The sequence below is a fragment of the Tenrec ecaudatus genome, chromosome 5 (assembly GCF_050624435.1).
Source record: "Tenrec ecaudatus isolate mTenEca1 chromosome 5, mTenEca1.hap1, whole genome shotgun sequence".
Classification (NCBI taxonomy): Eukaryota; Metazoa; Chordata; class Mammalia; order Afrosoricida; family Tenrecidae; genus Tenrec; species Tenrec ecaudatus.
This window is the reverse complement of record NC_134534.1, coordinates 38,367,703-38,389,275: the sequence shown is the minus strand read 5'-3', so window position 1 is coordinate 38,389,275 and position 21,573 is coordinate 38,367,703. Positions and strand designations below refer to the sequence as shown.

The window sequence follows — 21,573 nt, the reverse complement described above, 5'->3', positions numbered from 1 at the left end:
ACTGGGGAGGTCAAGATGAACTAGCAGCTTGAGGGTGATAGCAGAGTTAGATTGTTTTGTTGTTATTAAAAGACAAAGCAAGGGAGCGTAGTGGCCAATAACTCAAGCCAATGGGTGTTATGCAGTGTTGGCCTTGCTGCTTGACTTAACAGTTCCTGCCAACAGACACAAAGGAAGGAAGCCCTCGTGAAACTTACCCAGGCTCGGAATCAGCATAGCAGATGTTGCTAAACTACACAGAAAGGCTGAGCTATAATATGAAGCTTCGTGACAGATAGCTAGCTGTAAGCCATCCCACAAGTACCGACTCCTTGTGACCCACGTGACAAAGTGGAACTGTCCCCGTGGGTTCTGCAGGCTGTACTTGGACAGGAGCAGACCTTTAGGAGGTCTTTCTTCCCCCAGAGCTGCTGAGTGGGTTCAAACTACCAACCTGTCTGCTGGCAGCCAAGTGCTAAGCCATTACACCCCTAGCGCTGCTGCTTTTCGAGATCGGGGTGGGGGGTGCATGCTCTCAAGATAGCAGCTGCGTTTCTTCTAGGTAAGCCTGAATACAGTGAAGGTCAATGAGCACTGGCCTAGCTTCTACTCAGTGTCAGACACAATGCGTTAGGAACAGAATTGTTGAGATTGTTCTGTGCTTTGGGTCCTCTTAGATTCAGTCCTTGGAATCATCTTCTTTCAAAGAAGAAAGTGTTTCCAACTGTCAGACCCACCATGCTCGTGTCAGAAAACGAATTGATTAGCAACCTGGCTCGTGAGCTTCGCTATCAAGGAATCTGTGTTCACATCCCCGCATTACCACTCACTAGATGGGCATCCTTGGGCAAATGGCGTGTTCTCTGAGCATCCGTTCCTCGTGTACATTGGGAAGGTGATCAGATGATCACATGTCCTGGAGCTTAGGAGGAGACAGCTAGAGGGCTGACCCAACTGCATGGTTCTTTACCCCAGCCAGCTTGGTGCTAGCTTCGCATAACATGCGGTGTCCCAGATTCCTCCTCCATAAACCAGAGAAAGTAGTAGCTACTCCTTGTGGTGTCATGAAAAGGATTCCGGGAATAAATGCATACCAAGTACTTAAAGCAGGTGGAGAACAAATAGATAGTTGTTGCCTCCTCCTGTCAAGTCTATGTCAGCTCATCACGACCCGTGGACAGCAGAACACAGCACGGCCAGCCCTGTACCAGCTTCACAGATGTGCTTAGGTTTGAGCCTATTGCTGCAGAGACCGTCAGTGCACTGCATTGGGATGGTGGGCGTGGGGGGCGGGTCTCTTCCTCTTTTTCTCTGGCCTCTACTTTACTATGCGGGACGTCCTTCTCTGGGGCCTTGTCCCTTCTGACAACACGTCCAAAGTACATGAAGCAAAGCCTTAGCATCCCTGCTTCCAAGGAACACCCCCATGTACTCTGTCAGCACAGGTCTGCTGGTGTTCCTGGCGGTCCAGGGTACATGCAGTGTCTTTTGCCAACACCATCATTCAGAAGCATCTGTTCTTCTGCCGTCTTCCTTAAACGTGCATTTTTTACCACCATCAGGAGAGGTGATTTAAAATGTCCCGGCGAGAGTCAGGCACACCTCGGACCTCAGAAGTGATGGGTTTGCTTTTTAGCGCTTTGTAGGGCGGTCCTTTACAACCGATTTGACCAGGACCAGGCATTGTTTGATTTCTTGACTGCTGCTTCCATAGACCCTGATGGAGACCCTTGACATTGTCAGTGATGACGATGCTTGTCGTGTCTGTGATCCGCACTGCACACTGCAGTCTCTGATCTTCACCAGTGAATGCTTCAAGTCCTCTCTGTTCTCAGCCAGCAGCGTTGTGCTGGCTGCATATTGTAGGTTACCAATGAGCCTTTCTCCCATCCTAACGCCCGGCCCTTCTTCGTAGAGTCCGGCTGCTCAGGTTATTTGCTCAGCATCCAGATGAAAATTCATAGCAGTCACTTGTTATACCTGTCTCCTATTCCTCCTTCTCTTCCTCCTCCTCCTCCTTGTTGGTTTTCAGGATCGCCCTTGCAAGGGGGAGGCATTTGTTGCGGTGGACGTTCACAGGAAGAGGTCTGGTCGGGCTTGAGAAAGGTAGTGTTGGCCGCTGATGGGGAAGTGCCCTCTCGGTAGTCTTTTGTGAGGTAGTTGGTGAAACCACGAGAAAGCAAGCCTTTCTCTGTCACTACCCACCAAACGGAAGTCCTTCCCCTGGAGTGGATCCCCTGACTGACAAGAGTAGAGCTGCACAGTCGGACCTTTCTGACGGGAAATCATAGGAGCAAACACCAGGCCTTTCCTCGGTGGCACTGCTGGGTGGGTTGGAGCTGACAACCTTTCATTGAGTACTACTCCAGCGCCAACTGTCTACACCACCGCCACCCTGGAACCTCTGTCACTAGACAGGACAGCAGAAGTAACTGGTTTGCTGACATGCCTGTACTAGAGTTAAAACTAGCCCCTAGTGAGTCATGTCTACCTGCGTTAAACACTTCCATCCCACCCCGGCATCTCTGAGGCAGAACGAGCACTCTAGAAAGTGATTGCTCAGGGGCAAAAGGGCGGACAGGCTTGTCCTGGGAGAGGTGCTCGGTGACATAGGCTATCTCGATCTGGAGAGGTGTTCCCTATGCCCAGGCACGTTTCCAAACTGCTCCTCGCCTCCCCACTTGCCTTGCAGTTCTGCCAGTTCTGCATTTCCTCCATGGTGCAGCAAGGCATGCAGATCCTCCAGATCGAGGACAAGACCACCGTCGTCAACAACACCCCCTACCAGATATTCTACAAGCCGCAGCTGGCGCTCTCCGGCCCTCACTCTGCAGCGAAGGAGGTAAGGCGCTCTGAACAAGACCCTTGTCTAAGTGTGCTCAGTGGACAGCCGGCAGAATCCAGGGTTGAACCTGGAACGCGGCAAAGCCAACAGCGGCGTCAGGGGACGAGAAAGCCGCTCATGTGTGCCTCTGGCTGAAAGGCCTGCATGCGCTGGCCAGACCTCCCAGGTAAGTCACGGGCAACGTCCGGCAGATGCGACACACTGCTGGCTCGCCTGCCCGTGCCACATCTGGGCAGAGGCTGCAGCCCAGTCGGCCAGCATGCCTACTGCAGCCTCTCCAGCGGGGACCGAGGCCTGGGGACTGGCTCCAAGTCTCGTGTGAAAAAACATCTGCCTCGCAGGCGGCAGTGCCAGGAGCAGCTGTGTGGGCAGGAGGCCGGGGCCCAGCCGAGCCGCGGGGCTGGGAACACCACAGCCCGGAGTCTGTGTGGGGCGCGAACGGAAAGCGGACCAGCTCGCTCAGAAGAACATCTCAGTGCAAATAGAATGTGCAGAGCCCACGTCCAGAATGTTCCCATTTCTCCTCAGCGCTCTGTGCCACGCGAACGCACGTTTAAAAAGACCCCAAGCCGAGCATGCTAAGTTGTACGCTGCTGGGATTTGCTGTTAAAGCTGTTTGTGTGGGGCCAATGTTACCTGCGTTGACCTTTGACCGCACTTGCAACATGCAGGGGGGATTTGCGCACACAGAACTGTCAGAGCAGAGGAATTTCATCTTGGTTCATGAGATAGTGAGGAAACAATCGCTAACCCAGTTGACTGCCCCTTTGGGAAACTGAGACAACAATATCTACTCAGTAGATGACTCTGACAAGCAGGGACTCATCGGGTAGAGAAATTGTCCGCCTCTCCCCCACTGTGGAGTGCCCCAGGGCTTCCAGCGACGCGGGGTTGGGGCTTTTCCGCACAAGTTTGTCCTCGTCTGTGAAATGGGAATAGCTGCATTCCTGGTGGGAACCCTGGGGATGGCTCACACCCGGGCTGCTAACCGCAAGGTCAGCAGTGCGAAACTACCAGTCGGTCCCGCTGTAGGAGAAAGTGGGGGCTTTCTGCTCCCATGAAGAGTTACAGACTGGGAACCCCACAGGTGGTGTCCGACCACGCCCTGTGGAGTCGCTCTGAGTCAGATTCAATACTTTGGCAGTGACTCTGCCCTCCTGGTGGTGGTGGTGCGGGTTAGCTGAGGTGGTTAAGTCAGGAGGGCAGCCGCACAGCACAGGACGGCAGCCGGCAGCAACCACGATGTCATCTTCACCAAGAACTCCTGGCTTGCTTTTGGCACAAGGGGGCTGGGGGCCCAGGGTCTTCCCTGCAGCTAAGGGTTGCCCCCCTTTTTTGGTCCCTGCTTGGGTCAGGGCTGGGGATTTCTAAAATTCCAGATAATCCCTTACCTCTCGAGACTGTGTGGGAGAGTGGGGGCAGGGGGTAGGAGGACCCAAACTGGAAATCAAGACTCCTGGCTCTGGCTTTGTCACCCGAAGCCAGTCGTCAGCTTTCTGGAGAGCAGTCCCCTGGACTGTGAGGTGTGAATAAGTGGTCCCCGAAGGTCCCTTTTGAGTCTAACAATCCTGAGATGCTGGTGTGTCAAAACCCTGTGGAAATCCATCTGAGGGTCGGGGTCTGCACCCTGCTATAGTACTATAGTGATTGCCCTTCCTGCCTTGTCTTGTCTCGTTTTTTCCAGTATTTTCACGTTCCAGACGGCACCACTTTTAGCATCTGCCCAGGTGGAGAGCAGGCTGCTGTGAAGTCCGGCTCCCTGCCTTGCTGGGACGTCCTGCCCGACATCAGTCAGTCAGTGCCGGATGCTGTCCTGCTCCAGAAGCAGATCTTGCTGGGCTTCTCTCCTGCCGTGGGTGCCGACAGCTCACAGTGCTGGAGCCTGCCAGCCGTAGTTAGACAAGAGTTTCCCAGGCAGAGCGTGGCAGTGCCCTTCACAGACAGTCGGGAGAACGGATTCTGTACCAGGTACTGTGCACGCGGGTGAAGGACGTTCCCTGTCTGCTGGTGCGCCTGTGATTGCAATGCCAGGGGGAGAGGAGGATGGGAGGGGCCCCAAGCGTAAACCCAGGCCCGTGTTTGTAATGACTCTTTGCCATCTTAGTGGCGGAGTGTGTTGAGGGGTGGGGCTGCTAACCGCAAGGTCAGCAGTTTGAAACCACCAGCCCTCTCAAGAGAAAGGCGGGCTTTCTGAGTTACAGTCTCGGAAACGCACAGGAGCAGCCCCACCCCTGTCCCGTGGAGTCGGCATCGACACGATGGCAGGGAGTTTGGTTTTTGTTGGTTTTGCACATGGCCGGATAGTACGCCCCTCCCGTCTGTGTTGCTGATGCGGCCTTTCCCGAGGTGGCCTGGGCCGAGGGGCAGCGAGCGCTGTAGAATAACACCAGTGCGCTTGGACAGGTAAAGGGAAGGAGTGGTCTCAGGGGCTTCTCGACTCTGCACAATGATGAGCCCGAAGGATCGACTCGTGAAACAGCCAAGTTGGAAAGTCTTTTCTTATATTTTACTTTTACTTCAAACTGGAATTGTTCTGGAAAGTTTTTAAAAGATATGCCTTAACTCTGTTTTGCGGTTGTTACTGCATGCAAGCCACCCCGAGAGCTGATGGCCAGTTACGCAGTAACCACCACAGAATCAGGCCAGACCCTTGCGAGGGTTAGTTCAGACTGGACGGTGACTGGTGGTTATTCGGCGTGCCGTAAGTTCTGTGTACAGCTGTCAGGAAGAGCTAACGTATGATATCCGCAAAGGCGCTGCATGAAAACATGCTGTGAGCTTTTGTGGGGTTCCTCATCCTCATGATTATGAATGTATATGACTTTATTAGAATTATTAGCTACCATATATACTCGAGCATGAGCCGACCTGAATATCAGCCAAGACACCTAATTTTACCACAAAAACTGCGTAAAAAATAAGCTGTCTGCAGACACAGTGCAGGAATAGTGCTTGGTGTGGCCCCATCACGCTGGGGCAAAGCACTGGGAGCATGCAGCAGAGCTGCAGGGGGAGCAGAGTGATGAAACCTCCGGGGGAATACCAAAAATAGACTTTGGGGACAGAGTGTGGCACCCCATCAGACTCAACTGGAAAACACTCATAAAGGCCAACAAACAGACCTTGAATTATTTATATGCTTTTCAATTTTTGTCAGTGACTTTCTTTTTGTTATTGTTACTTTGGTTTTGGTTGTTATTGTTTTGTTGGTTTTGACTTCTTTTGTTGTTTTATTTGGCTTTGCCGGGTTTTGCACTTATTCACGTATCTGCATGTCTGTCTAGATAAGAGAGGCGGGATAAACAATTTGGAGATGAAAAGAACAGGACCAGTGGTTCTGGGGACACGGGAGAAGTGGAGGTGGGAGAAAGGAAGGGGGAGGGGAAACAACCCAGGGCCAAGGGAACAACAAGTGAACTATAGTCATTGGAAGGAAGGTCTTAGGATGCCTAGTGGAGCTTAATCAAGGGCATTGTAGCAGGGAGGAATTACTAAACCTGAATGAAGGCCGAACATGATGGTGGGACAAGAGGAAAGGAAAAAGAAATAGAGGAAAAAACCAGGAGGCCGAGGACACTTATAGAGGCCTAAATACAGGCATGTACATATGTAAATATATGTATATACATATATATATAATAAGGGGGAAAGAGCTATGTACTCATATCTATATGTTAAGAATTAAGGTTGCAGATGGACATTGGGCCTCAACTCAAGTACTCCCTCAACACAAGAATATTTTGTTTTAACAATCTGGCATAGCGTAATGCTCACCTTCCCCAACACGATCGCTGAAGACAAAATGGGTGCATAAGCAAAGGTGGTGAAGAAATCTGATGGTGCCTGACTATCAAAAGATCTAGTGTCTGGGGTCTTCGAGGCTTGAAGACAAACAAGCAGCCATCTAGCAGAGAAGCACCAAGCCCACGTGGAAGACGCATACCAGCTTGTGCAATCATGAGGTGTGGGCAGTACCAGGTAACAGGCATCAGAAGACCCAAAACAACAACAAAAACATATTGCTGGGAACAAGAGGGGTCGGAGCAGAGACCCCAAACCCATCTGTAGACAATAGGACATCCCCTTGCAGAAGGGCCACAAAGAAGGATGAGTCAACTGGGGTACAGTCTTGTACGGATAAAGCACAGGGTTCTTATTCCTCAAAATTTCTAAGTCACTTTTGGCAGTGGTGGCGCTGCCATGCGTTAGGACTCAAGGAGTTTGGGGGAGCTCTTGTTAATGCTAAGGATACCTTGCTGTTGCTGTGAGGTGCCATCAAGCTGGTTCTGCTCCATAGAGACTCCACACTGTCATGATGCTTAAAGCCACTGCTGCACATGCTGCTGTCCAACCACTTCAGGGCGCCTTTCCTTTCCCCGATCCACCTCTGCAGCAAGGATGCTGTCCTTCTCCAGGGACTGGTCTCTCCCGATGCCAGGTCCAAGGTCAGTAAGACACAGTCTCACCCACACTGCTTCTAATGAGGCTCTGGCTGCTGTTCTTCAGGACGGATCCGTCTGCTCCTCTATGCTCCCTGACAACACCGTAGTTCAAGAGCATCAAGCCCTCTTCTGTCCCCTCTTCCTTCTCCAGCTTTCTAACGCTCACAAAGCCGCTGAAAAATACGACAGTGTGGGTCAAAAGCAGCTTGGTCCTCCTTCAAAGTGACCTCTTTGCTTTTCACACCGGAAAGCGGTCACCTGAAGATTTTCCCAAATCAATATGTTGATTTCCTGACTGTTGCTTCCACCGGCATTTGTTATAGATCCAAGTGGAAAAAAAAAATCCGAGAAAACGCCCACCTTCTCTCCATTGATCCTAATGTCTGTATTTGGCCCCTTTGTGAGGACTTCGGTTTATGCCGAGGTAGGATCCACACTGAAGGCTCAAGTCTTCCCAGCTTCCGGCAGCAAGGCTGTGCCATCTGCAGCTCGCAGACTGGGAGCGAGACTTCCTCCAATCCTGGTGCCCACGCCCGTCTTCATGCTGTCCCACTGCTTGCACTCCCTGCTCAGTCTACAGATGGATCAAGTCTGATGAAAAGACACAACCTTCAGGAATAACTCCCTGATTTTAAATCATGCAATGTCCTCCTTCTGCTCAAATGACTGCCCACTGGTCTCCGTAGAGTGTCTGCAGGAGCATCATGAAGAGTTCCGGATTCCCATCCTCTGCAGTGTATCCATGGCTTCTTATGATCCACACAGTCAATGCCTTCACGCAGTCCATAAAAAAGAGCTAATCATCTTTCTGCTATTCTCTGCTTCCCATCAAAATCCAGCTGATATTAGCCACGGTATCCTTTTCTCTACAGCCTTTTCTGAATCTGGCTTATATTATTTGTCAAGTTTCATGAGGGGATTATATTTTATGGAATACCCACTTTGGCTATCATGAGAAAAAGACGTATTATCTACAACTAGAAAAACTGTTGTGTAGAAACAGGCTGCCCCTGATGATAGGTAAGATTTCTGATTTAGACTGACAGATGACCACACAAATTTCTTATCAAAGCAGGAAAAATAAAACCCTCTCTGGCACGTGTGACATGGACTGACGGCTCTAACTTATCAAGGAAACTGGATAGATGGCAAATGTGGTTCCCAGTTTCCACTGAACAATGGGAGTCAAGCAGGCACTCAGAGTGTCCTAACAGGCCTCTATTTGCTGGTCATTGCGGCAGGTGTGAGAACTTCCCCCCAACTATCCTTGTCTCAAATGCCCACGTGAGTGGTCAGAAGCATTTGGGGAAACCATGTAAGTGACACCACTCCACGTGTGCTGTCGGGTGGGAGGAGGAAGGAGAGGAGGTGGTGGGTCAGGAGGAAGTACATTCACTTTCAGAGGACAATCCTTGGACTAACACCAAAGTTTTCTTCCCAGCTGAATTTTGAAGAACTGGGCAAGCCAACTTCAAAGACCTGGGGGCCAGGACTAGCTCATGTTACTTTCAATCAAATTTTGAGTTTAATATTTATAGGAAGGGTTAAATAATAGTAATAAACCACCAATCTTTGAATTCTTAAGAATTGTACACCTGATACTCAGAGTGGAATATTCTTCCAAAGGCTGCTGTCCAGGCTAAAAAGTAAATTATATTTATCAACATAATCGTCAGAAACACTCCCTTAAACTCAGCGCACATCTCCAGCCAGAGGTACAGAAGGCTACTCCTCTGACGAGGTTCGTGATGCACAAATTGGAGGAAGTCGTAAAAACATAATGTCTGCGACAAGTGATGAAAGGAAGAGATGCTCAGAGAAGAGGGCCTCACTGCGGCGGGCAGGCTGCATAGGTCTATCATCTCGCGTATCACTACCCTTCGAAGTTCCCAAGTACATCAGAGACGCTAGGGTACCACATACACTCGTGTGTAAGCTGAGTTTGTTCAGTATATTAAAAAAGAACACCTTTTATTGAGGGCTCTTACATCTCTTATCACAATCCATACATTCATACAGGGTGTCAAGCACATTTGTACATATGCCACCATCATCATTTTCACTTGAGCCCCTGATATCAGCTCCCCATTTCTTCCCCTTTCCTCATGAGGTGTTATAGATTGTTAAATTATAGATTATTATTTCCATATCTTACATCATCCTCTGTCGCCCCTCTCCCACTTTTCCATTATTCATCCCTCTGGGAAGGGATTCAGGTTGATCCTTGTGATTGAGTCCCCTTTTCTCCCCCCACCTCCCCTAATCCTCCTGGTATCTCTACTCTCTTTATCTATCCTGGATTCCCTGTGTTTCGGGCTCTTATCTGTAGCAGTGTGCATGCTCTGGTCTAATGTGACTTGTAAGGTAGAATTTAGGTCATGATAGTGCGGTGAAGGAAGCACCAAAGAACCAGATGAAAGTTGTGTGTTTCATCGGTGCTATACCGCACCCTGACTGGCTCATCTCTTCCCTGTGATCCCTCTGTGAGGGGATGTCCAATTGTCTACAGATGGGCATTGAGTCTCTAGTCCATGGCACCCCCAGCATGCCCCCACCTAATTCACCTTGAGTATGGTTTTGTTTTGGGTCTTAGATGCCTGATACCTGATCCCATTTTATCTTCAACAATCGTGTCAGGAGGGTGAGCATCACAGGTTGTTAGAATAAAGTGTTCTTGTATTGAGGGAGACCTTGAGCAGAGACCCAAAGTCTGCCTACTTCCTCGATGTATTACCATCTAAATAGAGGTACATAGGCCAGTACCGCTGTTTTTATGAATTACCATATTCCTCTGGTTCCTTGAGGCTTCCTCCCCCTCCACTATCAGGAACTGAGCCCTGCCTTCCAGTTCTAGATAGACCTAAGCATGTACAGCGCTACAGATTAGAGTTTAGGACGATCAATCGATGCATAACCTACCCCGCACCCCAAGGGGGACGCGCAACTGAAATGTGGGTGAAGGGAGACAACAGTTGGTGTAAGATATGAAAATAATAATTTATAATTTTTCAAGCAGTCACAAGTTTGGAAGGAGCGGGGGAGGGAAAAGAGGAGCTGATACCAAGGGTTCAAATAGAAAGTTAATGTTTAGGAAATGATGATGGCAACAAATGTACAGATATGCTTGACACAATTGATGTATGGATTGTTCTAAGAGCTGTAAGATCCCCCAATGAAATGGTCTTTAAAAACAAAAATAGAACCTGGAGGAAAGGAGAAAGGGCAGGGAAAGGCGAGCACAAGGTCGGAGTGTCTCCGACGAGGAGCTAGGAGTCAGGGAGCACTTTCCTTTCCATAATCTCACCTCGTAAAGTGTAAATCTATATGCCCATTCTGATCAGGAAACAGACCCGTGGCTGTAGTGTAGGCAGTTAGCAAATTCCAGCATGCATGTCCCAAGAGAGAAAACATTCGTTATTTCTAAACCAGCTCTGTCGTTGCTTCTATTCTAGGGCGATAACCCTGACATATCAAGAGCACTTTGGAGTGACGTATTTAACCCTCTCAGAAGACCCTAGTCCTCGGATAATTTTCCATAACCAGTGCCCAGTAACCATGCTTCTCAAGGAAAATATCAAAGGTATTTTACGGTAAAATTGTGGTAAAATAAGACAAACCAGAGATTCTCTCTGGAAGTTTCTGTTGTCATAGTGAGTTACCTGTGATCCCATGAAGAGTGTTTAAATAGAAGTAGTCAGCATCCCCCCGTGAGAAGTTTGGCTCACCGAGTGACGTGTGATGCCTGCATCTTGTCAGCAAGGCTCACTCTTCGTGTGCTGCTCCTTTCCTTGTCGCTTGCAGATACCCCAAAGTTCGAGGTTTACTGCAGAAGAATCCCCCCCGAGTGCTCAATTCACCACGAACTGTACCATCAGATTTGCAGTTACCCAGACTGCAGAACCAAAGACCTGCTGCCGAGCCTCCTGCTGAGAGTGGAGCTGCTGGGAAAGATAACCGACTGGAGCGACGCCATCGACATCAACCACCCGGGCACCCAGGTGCGTGTGCCAGCCCTGGCCCTGCCCAGGCCCAGAGGAAAATGCCCTTGCCTGTGATTTCTGCCCGGTGTCTACTTGTAAACACGGTCTCCTAAAGACTGAGTTGCGTACTGCTACATGAGGGCCTCTTGGGATGAGACTGCAGGCTCTCCTATATAAGTATGATCTCCAGAGTGCCTGCCACCACTGCACAGACACACGGTTAGAGGGGAACTTTTGTCCTCATCTCTCAAGATGCCTCTCCTATCTACACTGTGCATCTGTGTGCTCGTAGAACACTGTGAGACACACTCACCCTGATTTCTTTCCATCATGTCCGCCAAGTCAAGATTCCTGGGACTCTGTCCTGTTGACCCGTCGCCCATGGCAGCGTGTGGCAGGGCCTCTGTCAGCACAAGAGTGGCTTAGATAGCGAGCGAAGCAATGAATGGCTGCGGGGATGAGAATATGAGAGCATGCAAAAAGACCAGGTCAGGAGGGTCCCGGGCAAAAGATCCGGCAACCTCAGCCGGGAGAAGGGAGTGGAATGAGGGCCTGGGGAGGAGAAAGGTCTTGTGTGTGAAGGGTGGACCCAAGGCAAGCCAGACAGTACCGGGGAGCTGCAAGGGCCCAGCCAACAGGAGGGGCGGGAGCAGAGGAAGAGGTGCACACCACACTGTTCTTCCCTAGAGTGGCCCTGCGGGGAATTAGTTGGGGGCAGGGGGTGGGGGAGGGGGGAGCGGTGAGCAGCCAATCAAGAAGTGGGAAATAACAAGCGAGAAGAGGGCTTGCACAGGAAAGGCAAGCCCAAGGCCCAGGTAGGGTCATGAGGACTTGGCCGCAGTGGGGAGGGAGGTGAGATAGACAGGCACGGTGTAGAGATTTGAGAGCGTGACACAACCTGAAGTTTACTGGTGAAGTACATAGCGAGGTGGCAGGTGGCAGGCGCTTGGGGACTCCATAGCTATGGAACAGGTGTGGAATCTGCCCTGGCTGTGGCCCCAAGGCCCTGGGTGGGATGGCCATCAGCAGTGTTCCTTGAGGGACACTCAGGGTCTGCCGCTTCAGGAGATGCCTCGTCTCATTCTCTGAACTCCCTGCATCCCACGGAAGTTGTGTGTGTTCTGTTTTAAGTCCTGTTCACATAAGTCTAGGGAATTCTGTGCAATAGTGAGCATTCTACCTGCCAGACCGTACGCTGGGCATTCCTATTCACGCTAAATTTCCTCAGACTTCAAAGCTAAGAGAGGTGCTCTTTCCAGCACTCTTACCCTGCGTGGTCGCCCGGGCCCCGCAAAGCCTCGTGTGCCCATTGATCTTTCAGGAGGTGCACACATGCCCTGCAGCTCCTGCCTCTTTCCTCTGGGGGGTGGGGGGGGAGAGTTGTTTCAGATTCTCACAGCATCGCCTGTGATCCACCGGGGCGTGTAAGTCCCCGAGGAGGGGTGGGGCTGTTCCTCCAATGAAAGGAAGCAGCCCTTCCAGTAGGCCTCCGTGTGTCTGTCTTGGGGAGCCTTCCCTCCGCCCTGGATCCTCGATTGGACGTAATCTGCCTGTCAAAGCTGACCTGCACACACCTGTCAAGTCCTAGCTATGCTGTGAGGGATAAAAGCACCTTTAGCTTCCATCGGTCACAATGTGCCCCTGGCTCCATTTTACAAGTAAGAACGTGTTATACAATTTTGAAATGTATTAAAAGGGGTGATGTGTGAGATATAATTTCATAATCACATAAAGAAAAGTCTTTTTTTCTTTTTGGACCAAGAGTGATCTTTGTGAAGTCCCCTTGGATTTTCTGGGGTCTTGCCCCAAGATAAAGCCTTTGAACAGCACAGAGATGCTGCTAAATTACAGCCGTAGTGTGTGTGTTTATTTTACCAGTGAGAGATTACAGGTTTAACAATGATTCGCTGGGTGGTTTCTAATTAAGGAGAATCAAGCAAAAATCTGGATTGGCCAACATCCGGCCTGTTCTGTTTCTCCTACCCCAGGCTGAGGTGACTGCCTAACCACTCCCCAGCTGCCCTTTTACCCCCTGTGCTGGCGACAGCGTCTGTGTGAATGCACAGATTAGAAAGCGGTTTGCTAGTTCCTCTATTTACCTACCTCAGGAGTCCTCCACACTCAGATGACTGCCAAGATCAGTCGTGGCTCCTTCGATCTGTGAGAGGCAAAAAGTTTCTTCGGTGAAGCAGAAAACAATCCATCCTTCTGCCTTTCGCCCTCTGGGACGTCACTTATTCACATCTCGTCAGAACAGCAATAGTACAATTGTTTGGGAGGCCGTTTCGCTATCTTCTCTGAGCCTTCTTTTATCCGGGCCAAACATGTCTGGTTCTTTGAGTCAGTCCCCCAGCAAATGTGATTTCCAGGCCCATCTCACAGTTCCCCTTGCCTGAGCACACTAACGTGTCATGTCCCCTCTGAACCATCTGGCAGCCAGGATGGCACATACTATTCCAAATGTGGTCTACCCAGCCATTACCTCCCTGCGCCTCCGTGACTGGAGTTGAAGATGGAGCTGGCTGCTTCTGAACAAGCTCAGACTATTTGTCACGCCTCAGCTTGCGGCCAGCCACGTCCCTCGGGGCTTTATCGTACACTCTGGGCTGCGGTTGACGTGTTGAACCCAATGGCAGGACTTCACCTCGATCCTCCAGTACGTTAAGTCGTGCAGTTGTTGGTCAACTTGTTGACCTCACTCTGTAAAGCACAGTCATTCTGGCATCTGACGTATTCCTTATTCCTGTTACTCTGTGTCATCTCTAGATGTGCTGAGCATGTGTCCTACATGCCCATCCAAGTCATCGCAAACGTGGTACAGTGGAATAAGCCTGTGGCCTACAGACACAGTCATGAACCATTAGCCTTTTTGTAAATCTAAAATCTACTTTATTTATTTTAAAATCGTTTTATTAGGGGCCCATACAACTCTTATCACAATCCATACAACCATCAATTGTGTCGAGCACATTTGTACATTCATTGCCTCATCCTCAAAACATCTGCTCTCCACTTAAGCCCCTGGCATCACCTCCTCATGTTTTCCCCTCCCTGCCTGCTCCCCACCCATTTTTTAAAGATTGTTTATTGGGCTCTTAAAGCTCTTGTAACATTCCATATATCAATTGTATGAAGCATATTTGTACATATGTTGCCATACCATTTTCTAAGCATTTGCTTTCTTTTGAGCCCTTGATATCAGCTTCTCTGTCCCCCCTGAGACTCCTTGATAAAATATAAATGATTATGTTCATATCTTATACCGACCATTGTCTCCCTTCATCCACATTTCTGTTGCTCGTCCCCCTGGGGGTGGGGTTATGGTGAGGGCTTCAAAAAGTGTGGGAAAATAGAGCTAAAATAATTTTTCCACACACTTTTTAAAAATCATTTTATTGGGGCTCTTAGAACTCTTATAACATTCCATACATCAGTTGTATGAAGCACATTTGTACATATGTTGCCATCATCATTTTCTAAACATTAACTTTCTGTTTGAGCCCTTGGTATCAGCTTCTTTTTTTCCTTCCGTCCCCACTCCTTCCACCCTCGTGACACCTTGATAAATTATAAATTATTATTATTTTCATATCTTACACCGACCACTGTCTCCCTTCATCCACATTAGTGTTGTTCATCTCCCTGGGTGTGTGTGTGTGGGGGGGGGGTAGTTATGTGTGGATCAGTGCAATCAGTACCCCTTTCCTCCCCCCCTCGTCCCACCTTCCCCCTACCCTCCTGGTATCACTACTCCCATTTCTGTTCTCAAGGAGGAATCTGACCTGGATTCCGTGTGTCATGAGCTCTTATCTGTGCCAGTGGACATGCTCCGGTCTAGCCAGAACGGAAAGGGAGGACTGGGGTCATGATGGGGTGACTTCTCCCCAAAGCCTGGGTTCAGTCAGACACCAGCACCCCAAACTGTACCGTCTACTGTACCGTCTCCTTTTAGAAGAAGAACATCTCGAAGCGCATTTGAAACGAGGCTGTGCATGATTTCTTGGTCTCCTTACCTCGTCTCCAAGAGCATCGTGAGTCACGTTAAGGCCTGGATGAAGCTGGGCTCCATCTGTTCGGTGCAGATGTGACAGGTCACCCTGAGCGCCGATGCGGCCACTTGAGAGCTCTCCAGCCTTCACGAGGAGTGTGATGTGAGGGCAAGGTCAGTCAGTGGCATCCGGATGTCTAGCACGTGTGGACTAGGCACTTTGACTTCTCACTTCACTCCCCTTCCTCCACATCCGCCTGAGGACCTGAGCAGGTGTGAGCAACTCCGCACCTCCTCCTGCGGGTCTGCCAGTGCAGGGGGGTCCAGGGGGGGGGGAGTCTTCTGGCTGCCTCACAGCTACTTCCCAAGGCACCTGGGAGTGGGGGTCCCCTGCCGTGCTTTTGGGTGCATTCACAGCAGGAAGAATTCGATCCGGAATACCTGCTGCTGCTTTTTCATCCCTCTCCAGCCTTTTCTACCTTGATGGTCCTGAAAATCATCTCCCTTCTTTTCCCTTTCTGGGAAATCTAAAGAATCCATCTCAGCGCTTTAGCGGCCGTCTGTCACCCGGATTCACTGGCCCTTACATCTCTCCACAACCCCAAGTCTGTGGTTCAGGCTTCCCACCAGGCAGCTCTGTGGAACGAGCTTTGCGCAGCGCCTCAAGCTCAACCTGACTGCACTAAAGCGATCGTTTCCATGCCCCGGTGCGTAGAGCTTACAGCAGAGGGACAGGGGCTGTACGTCAGATACTCCAAGCATGTCTCTGTGTCGCACCTCTGAAAGGTAGAGGCTGCACGAAGGCCAGAGGTTACTTTGCACACAGCAGGTGGATCTTGGATTCGAACCCAGGATTATCTGGCTTCCAGGCGATCTTCTTCTAGAGCATCCATTGTCTGCCTTTGTCTCTCTTTCCCCTGCACATCCAGTAAATCACCAGGTGCGACCAGAAGTTTCTCAGAAATGACTCAGAGCCTGCCCTGTCTCCGACCCCAGGGCTTACTCAGGCCCTTGTTCATCCTTCCACGCTCAGATTATAGCAACAGCGCCTTACAGGATCTGCCTGTTGCCAGCCCATCCACCTTCCTGTCTTCTCCACATCTCAGAGCAGGTACCATCCACTGGGCCTGTGACCAGGCAGGTGACACCTGCCATCTCACTCTGCAGCTTGGGGCTCCTCCCTCAGTTGGAATCTCAGGGTCCCTTCAAAGACTAAGTATTGAGTTGTTTCATATCATGTTTGTCCTTCATTTGGTACCTGTCAAAAACTCTTCATCTGGAGATAGCAGTACCTTGTACACGTGTTCCGTCCCAAGGAAGAGGGTGGCATTTTATCTGAGCAATGGCTTGTAGCTCACTGTCAGCAGAGATCCCCTTCCGATCAATGTAGACACGTCAGCTCCCAGCACAGGTCAATACGTGTCATGCTGTCGTTCCTTTGACGGGACTCGGAGGCAGCGGAGAACACAGTCGCTTTGAAGTGTGGACAGCAGGACTGCACGGAGGGGAGAAAACTGCCTTTAGCAAAGCATGTGGCTGGACCCTTTGGGCAGTGGCATGAGTGCTGAGGGGCTGGCAGTGAGGACAGATGGCGAACCTGTTGCTGAGAGAAAGGGAAAATTTGAGGGGGAAGCCAAGTGAGTTTGATGGGGGTGGGGGATGGAAGAGGATCACAGGAGAAGGCTCAACAAGATGTAATCGCCATTGGAGCCCCAGTGGAGAAGGAAGCCGTGGAGATTTGGGGAAGATGCAGTTTGAAGGACTTTGAATAACAAAGCATGCCCATGGTTTGAGTGTTTCTCAGCCTCAGTGCCCTCTCGGTGAGCCCGGATTTTTATCGATACCAGAAAACAAGCAACAAATCCCCCCAGAAATGTGGGAGGAGAATGAGACCACGGGAACGTCCGAGTCTGCTCTGTCTTTGCCCGGGCGTCAGCCTGGGACTTCACAGCCCAGGGAAAGGAATCCGTCTACAGCTTTAAAATACTGTTCGATATGTGGGTGTATATGAAGAGACTCCTCAATAGCGATAACTTGAGTACACAGAAAAATGCAGGTGTGGTTGAAGTGCTCCTTACTGGCATGTACAGTAAGAGCTACTGGGTGAAAGGCTGCCCGTGGGCCTGGGATGCTAGTCTTTTCCCCAAAATAGCTAAGGAAGCGTCTCAGTGATGATAGCGCTCCAATAGAGATCCAGATGGTAAAGCGCAGACTGTCTTCATCATCAGAGCCACGAGTCTCTGATCATGGGGCGCCTAGGGTCTTCCATAGCTGCCCTAGGTCAGGGTGGAGCTGCCCCTGGGCTCCCCAGACTGTAGCTCTTTACAGGAGTACAAACCCAGCATCGACATGGGGGCAATGAGTTTGAGGGAATTTTTTTTGTTTGATGGCCTTCCGAACCTCCCACCACTACTGCCAGTAGGCCGATATTGTTGATCTTGACCCTCAAGGTTATTGTGCAATAGCGAAAAATTGGGGGGAAGCAAATCCCCTCTGGGTCTCAGTCATTGAATTCATTCTTTTTCCAGTTCACAAACCAACCCACCTCTTCCCCGGGAGTGTAACCAGCTGCCCGGGACTTCTGAGCAACGCTCTCTGGGGCCCCACGCAACTCCCTGGACTTAGCAGCACCTCTGCCTGCCCTTCTGCAGGCCGGGCAGGAGGACAGTTCATGGAGGACGGATTGAAAGCCACGCCGAAGCCTCCTTCCTGCCCCCGGAGCTCCGGCCCTACCCTAGGCACGTGCTGTGGGCACTGCCCGGCAGGGGGGTGGGGACGGCATGGTCTCGGAGCCCCACTTCAGTCCCTGGAGATGCTCCTGAACAATGGTTCTTTGGGCCCTTGGCTCACCCTCTGGGTGCCTTTCCTGGCCACATAGGAAGCTTGAGTGGAGTCTCAAGTAAGCACTGCCTCTTTTAGTCTCGTCAGTTTATTGGGAAGTAGCCATCTCCGTTCAGTTCCCAAGACCTAACTCCCTGTGCCTGTAGTCACAGGCACAGGCCCTTATAGGACATACGTCTTTGCGATCTTGCTTCCTCACCTCCCCGGGTTTGAGAGCGCGCCTGTGGAAAAGCTGTACATCCTAGCTAGTCTTGGTCGTCCTCACGGTGGTGTGACGTCTGTCCGCAGCCCGAAGGGTTGGCACGGATCTTTGTAGCCCTGGTTGCGCTGCGGGTTAAGCACTTAACCACAAGGCAGGTGCGAGATGAGGCTGGCTGCTCACAGGCAGATTGGGGCTCGGAAACCCTGTACGAGGTCGCTCTGAATCGGAACCAACTCGATAGCAGTATACTTACTATTGTGGTCACAGGCTTTTAAACCTCCAGTCTTACTGCCGAAGGTGAAAAGCCTTGGGCAGGGCCAGCTTTGAGAGACCCGGAGGTTTGGGAAGGCCTGTCATTTGTTGCGTTTTTGTTTGAGCTAGTCTCATCTCCACAATTCACTGCCAGGCTGGCCGGCAGCAGCCAACAACACACTCCTAATGTTTGCTTTGCAACCCTCATCTTCTAGAGCTACACATGTATGAGGTCCGCGAGCTGCCGCCCAAGTTCCCGCAGGCTGCAGTTTTGCTAAACGGCTTGGCGCTGTCATCTGTGTGGGCCCCCACTTTTTCAGCAATAGGTATCCTTTCTGGCCAGAGCCTCCTAGTACAGATTTAGGATAGAACCCGATTCCACTGTCAGTCTCTATAGAGTTGCAATGGGTAAGTTACGCAGCCTAGATAACTCTGGGATTTACATCTTGCTCAGCCCTCGTGCCCAGCAATTGCCCTTCGGAGGCTGTTTTCTTTCTCTGTGGTCCCTGGGGGACCCAGGTTGATGGCGGCTCCATCATCTCTACCATCATAACAAACCTAGCATCTTACACCCCACAGTGATTTGCTACTTCTCCCAAGCCTAAGAGTTGGTTACTTAATTGCTATGCAGGGTTAGCTTGGATTCAGTCATCTGGCTGCGTTTGGCATCTGGGCTTATTTCTTGAAAGCTTGGGAAGGGACTATACAAGGGCAAAGGTGTTAAGAAGTGTCCTTCAAAATTGAGGGACATTAGTGTATTTAGACCCAACTGTTTAGAAAAGCAGTGTGGAAGGGGTGTGGGAGCTGTTTCTGAGCCACTTGATGTCACAGAGGAGAGGGAAATGCACCAGCATCGCTGCCCAGGGCTGATTCTCACACCAAGTCTCCTGCCTGTGGCACTCTGCCCTTCTCGCCTGGGTTTGGCAGTTCATTGCAGTGGCCACTCAGAACTCAGACAATACTCACGGTTATAAGTTTTATTAGGGAAGCAACAGATTAGAATTCAGGTTCAGGAGCAACTCAGCATACAGTTCTTTGATCAGGAACGCTTCCTTTGCACCATTTCCATAGGCATGCCCAATCCTCTTGGCCTCTGACTTGGGTTAGAAAGCTCTTGTAGCTCTGCCGGTCAGTACATTGAGACACCCGTTCCACCAACAGGCCTCTTGCCTGAAGATACTCAGCCTTCTTGCTCCAAGGGTCAGCGAGGAAACACATAAAGGCACCCCTCCAATAGCCAGCCTTGTTCCAAAGGCACTTGGCTTTCTCACTCTGTGGACTGGAAAGCCCACTGCTCTAGATCCTACAGGTCTGTTGGTCCTCTGACCCCTGCGGCTGCTGAGTCTGCGTTGCTGCCTCTTCATGACGTCACTGGTATCCCAGCTCTCCATCCCCTGTGATCTCAGCTGCACTCCATCCTGGTTTTTCCACCATGATAGCAGCGACATCTCCCTGTCTGCCTCCAAGATGGCTCACTGTAGGCTTACCAGGATGGCAAAACTGACCCCTCCCGTGGCAGAGCTCCCTGTGCCTTACTTGCCTGGTCCCTCCCCGCAGCAGTCCCTCCTGCCTCATTTACACATCACTAGCAAGCCAATCCCCTTGGGGGGCTGCCCCGACACGTGGCGGGATTTAGAAAGGTGGGAGTCCAAAGCAGCACATCAGAGAATTCACTGCAGCCCAGGGTCAGCAAACACTTTACCTTACTAGGTCTAGGTCATCAAGGGGGCTACTGCCACCCATGCCACGGGAACAATCCGGGGAGTCCTGCCAAAGCAGACACCTACCCTCTAGCCTGGATCGGGGGCTATAGTATACACGTTTTTAATTATCAAGGGGCACTGAGTAATTTTTTTTCCTTAAAAGGAGGCAGTAGGTCCAAGGAGTTCGGGAACCTATGAGCTAGAGAGTAAATATAGGCAAGCCATACAGTCCCCGTCCTGCCTAGTCCACTCTGCCTTTAGAAAGCAAACACAGAAAATGAATAGATCTCTGTGCCAGTGCAATCGTATGAATAGCAAGGTTGCAGACCTGATTTGGCCCGCCATTAATGTGAACCCAAAGCTGCCTCTGGGCTTTCTGAAAGCTGGCCTTGGGGCGCTCCGACTGGGAGATTTTTCTTGTTAGTTGCCAGCTGGTCGGGTCTGCATCATGAGGACTTTGCCCAGCCCTGCGCCGTCCCCTTGCCCGCTGCTGTGTGTCGAGTCCTTTGTGGCTGTTCCGTCGCCTCTCTCGCTGAGTTTCCCGCGTTTGTTTGCCAAGTAAGACGCCCTTGTCTAGCTGCTGGTCTGCCCGGTCACGTAAGCAAGTCCATCACGTAAGCTGCCCGTGCTCCCGGCTCAGGAACATTGTGAAAGCACTTCTCGTCCGATTCACGTGCTCTTCCTCTGGGAGGGTCCCTGCTCTTCACCGGCACCGCAGCTGCAGTTGTCACCTCTTCTAAGTGTGTCGCGTCCACCTTTCGTAGACGTTCCCAGCCATCGAAACCGCAACTTGGCTTTCAGACCGCCGCAGAGGTGTTCCGCACCGGTTTGCCCATTGCAGCCTGCGGTTGGGTTTCTTGACGGCCGTTTCCACGGGTGACTTGGAGGTTGCTGCTGGGACTTTGTAGACAGAGCAGGCGAAGGAAGGCAGCTCCCTGCTGTTCTCAGTCTGCTGGACGTAATCAGTCACGTTGGCCGGACCCCGCCGCAAAGGGGTACATGGGGGTGTAATCGGACTTTGTGCTCGGAAGGAAAGAAGCATTAGCGGTAGGTGGACCCTTGAGGTCTTGCTGCCATGGGAGCTAAGTTTAAAGATTGTCTTCAGATCATCAGCCCTGGTCCTTAGAGAGTGCCAGGCCTGAACCTCACTGCCGAGCAGAGCAGACCCAAGCCGAGGCCCTCGTGCTGTTGGCATGGTGACCATGAAGGTCAGTCCTTGGAGAGGGAGAAGCATATTGTACAGCACAGCCCTGGCCCAGCATGTTTGCCTGACTGTGTTGTGTTGTGTTGTGTTGTGTTGTGTTGTGTTGTGTTGTTTTACCAGCTGGGCTGTGACCCGCT

The 21,573-nt window shown here is 50.9% G+C and overlaps 1 protein-coding gene across 3 annotated transcripts in view; it reads left to right on the top strand.

Moving 5' to 3' along the window:
- The window catches only part of VPS13B (vacuolar protein sorting 13 homolog B), a 731,003-nt gene that overhangs the window by 684,403 nt on the left and 25,027 nt on the right, over positions 1–21,573 (top strand). For all 3 annotated transcript variants that reach the window (XM_075549441.1, XM_075549440.1, XM_075549439.1), the window contains exons 51-54: positions 2,672–2,821; positions 4,509–4,792; positions 10,719–10,846; positions 11,068–11,264. In XM_075549441.1, coding sequence (XP_075405556.1) covers positions 2,672–2,821; positions 4,509–4,792; positions 10,719–10,846; positions 11,068–11,264 — 759 coding nt within the window. The remainder of the gene's footprint in view (positions 1–2,671; positions 2,822–4,508; positions 4,793–10,718; positions 10,847–11,067; positions 11,265–21,573) is intronic.